Raw genomic sequence first — 2290 nt, forward strand, 5'->3', positions numbered from 1 at the left:
GAAGGGGAGGAAAGCAAGGGACTAGGGGGTAAGGAGTGCAGGGCTTGGACACTATCACCAAGAGGTGGAGGCGGGGCTTGGGCGCTGCTGGGGGTTTATGCCGCAGCACCCTGTGTGTTAAGGATCACACAGGTGTTGGTTGCAGGGCATCACACAGTGTCGGGTAGTCTTCGTTCCTCTGGGGTCTCACAGTCTTCGTTCCTCTGGAGTTCCACGATTGGTGGCTGGCTGTTGTTCTTCCCGGGTCTCTTCCCGGCCCCTCTCGCAGTGGAACCCAGTCTGGTGGCGGTGTTTTCCTGTCTGGTGGAGGCGCTTTCTCGCTGCATCACTCTTGCTGGCACTGCATCGCTCTCGCTGGCGCTGCATCTAGGAACTTAATCTTTAGACGGTCCGTTCACCAATTTTATCCTCTCTAGATTGTGCATTTTTGGCTGTATTTGGCAGCCTCTTTATACCATAGACTAGGTCAGTTTGTCTCTGATGAACTTTATGGGTGTGGGCTTTACTCCCAGATCTCTGATTCTACGTGAGTTAATTTTTGTGTATGGAATGAGATGTGGATCCTTTTTCAGCTTTCTGTAATTAACAGTCGAATTTTTCTAGCACCATTGGTTAAAGAGGTTGTCATTTCCCAAGTTGATAGATTTTATTTACTATTGAGTATCAGTTGACCATAGATAGTTGAGTCTTTCCGGGTTCTCAATTCTGTTCCATTGGTTTATGTGCCTGTCATTGTACAAGTACCATGCTATTTTTGTTACTACAGTTGTGTTGTAGATGTTGAGGTCAGGGTGTGTTATGCCTCCCACTTCATTTTTCTCAGAAGTGTTTTTGTTATTTAGGGTCTCTTGCCTCTCCAACTAAACTTGGAAACTTATCTTTTGCTTTCCTTTAAAAATGAATTTGGTATCTGTGCTGAGAATGCATTGAACATGTAGATTGCTTTTCGTAGGATTGTCATTTTCACAGTATTGAGTTTTCCTATTCATGAACAGGGTTTTTCCATTTATTTAGTTCTTTTGTTATGTTATTTTCAGGTTTTTGTAGATTTTTTTTTTGTATAGGAGTTTTTTTATCTCTAGTTAGTTTCACTCCCTAGTTTCTCAGTTTCTTTTTGGCTATTGTAATTGGTACTGATTTCTTGGTTTCCTTCTCTGAGTTCTTTTTGTTACTGTAGAGTAATCCCACTGATTTTTGGATGTTGATCTTATATCTAGCCACTCTATTAAACTGGCCTTCTAACTCTAAAATGATTTTGGTGTGGGTTGTTTTGTTATTGTTGTTGTTGTTCTTGAGTTTTGTGGGTTTTCTGTATACACTATATATCATCTACATAGGGCAATAGTTAACCATCTCTTTGCTGATCTGGATGACTATTATTTCCTTCTCTTGTCATATTGCCCTAGCAAGCACTTCGAATACAATATTGAATAGAAGTGATGACAAGGGCATCCTTGTCTGGTCACTGTCTACAAGGAAAATCTTAGTATATCTCCGTCAAGAATGATGCTGACTTTTTGTTTTGCATATATGCATTTCACTATGTTGAGGAAATTCCCTTCTATTCCAATATTTCTGAGTGTCTTTATTAGGAAGTGGTGTTGGATGTTGTCAAATTCCTTTTCTGCATAAATTGCTGAAACCATTTGGTTCTTGTAGTTTACTTTGTTAATATTGTGAATTATGTTTATTGTTTTTCTTATGTTGAACCATCTTTGCGTACCTGTTAGGAATCCCACTTGGTCGCAGTAAATTATTTTTATGTGCTTTTGTATTTTATTGGCTACAATTTGAATAAGGATTTTTTATCTATATTCATAAGTGATACTGGTCTGTAGCTTGCTTTCTTGGTAATATCTTTGCCTGCTTTTTGTCTTAGGGTTATGCTTGCTTCATAGAATGACTCTGGGAGTGTTCCTTCTTATTCAGTTTTTTTCAAATAATTAAAGTAGAATTGGTGATATATCCTCTCTGAATGTATGGTAGAGTTCAGCTGCGAGGCCATATGGTCTAGGACTTTTCTTATGAAGAAGTCTTTTTATAACCTGTTCAATTTTTTTCTTTTATAATGAGTCTGTTAAAGTGTTCTATATCTGACATTGTTAATCTGGATAGGGCGTAAGTTTCAAGAAATTTGTCCATTTCCTAAGTTTCTGAATTTATCAAAGTATACCTTTTCATAGTTCTCAGACACTATCAATTTAATTTCATCTTCTTTTTAAATTTTATTTTATTAATTTTAATGAACATTTACAGAGATTTTGGATTTTCATTCATGCATTGTTGCACT

The 2290-nt window shown here is 37.7% G+C and overlaps 1 protein-coding gene across 1 annotated transcript in view; it reads right to left on the bottom strand.

Annotated features, from left to right (window-relative positions):
• The window catches only part of LOC102852746 (39S ribosomal protein L3, mitochondrial-like), a 17037-nt gene extending 16671 nt beyond the window's left edge, over positions 1–366 (bottom strand). The window contains exon 1 of the mRNA XM_006900199.1: positions 275–366. Within this exon, the coding sequence (XP_006900261.1) occupies positions 275–366 (92 nt within the window). The remainder of the gene's footprint in view (positions 1–274) is intronic.
• Between the last annotated feature and the right edge of the window lie 1924 nt (positions 367–2290).

This window comes from Elephantulus edwardii, unplaced genomic scaffold (assembly GCF_000299155.1).
Source record: "Elephantulus edwardii isolate Elephantulus edwardi_28Jun2011 unplaced genomic scaffold, EleEdw1.0 scaffold00276, whole genome shotgun sequence".
NCBI lineage: Eukaryota > Metazoa > Chordata > Mammalia > Macroscelidea > Macroscelididae > Elephantulus > Elephantulus edwardii.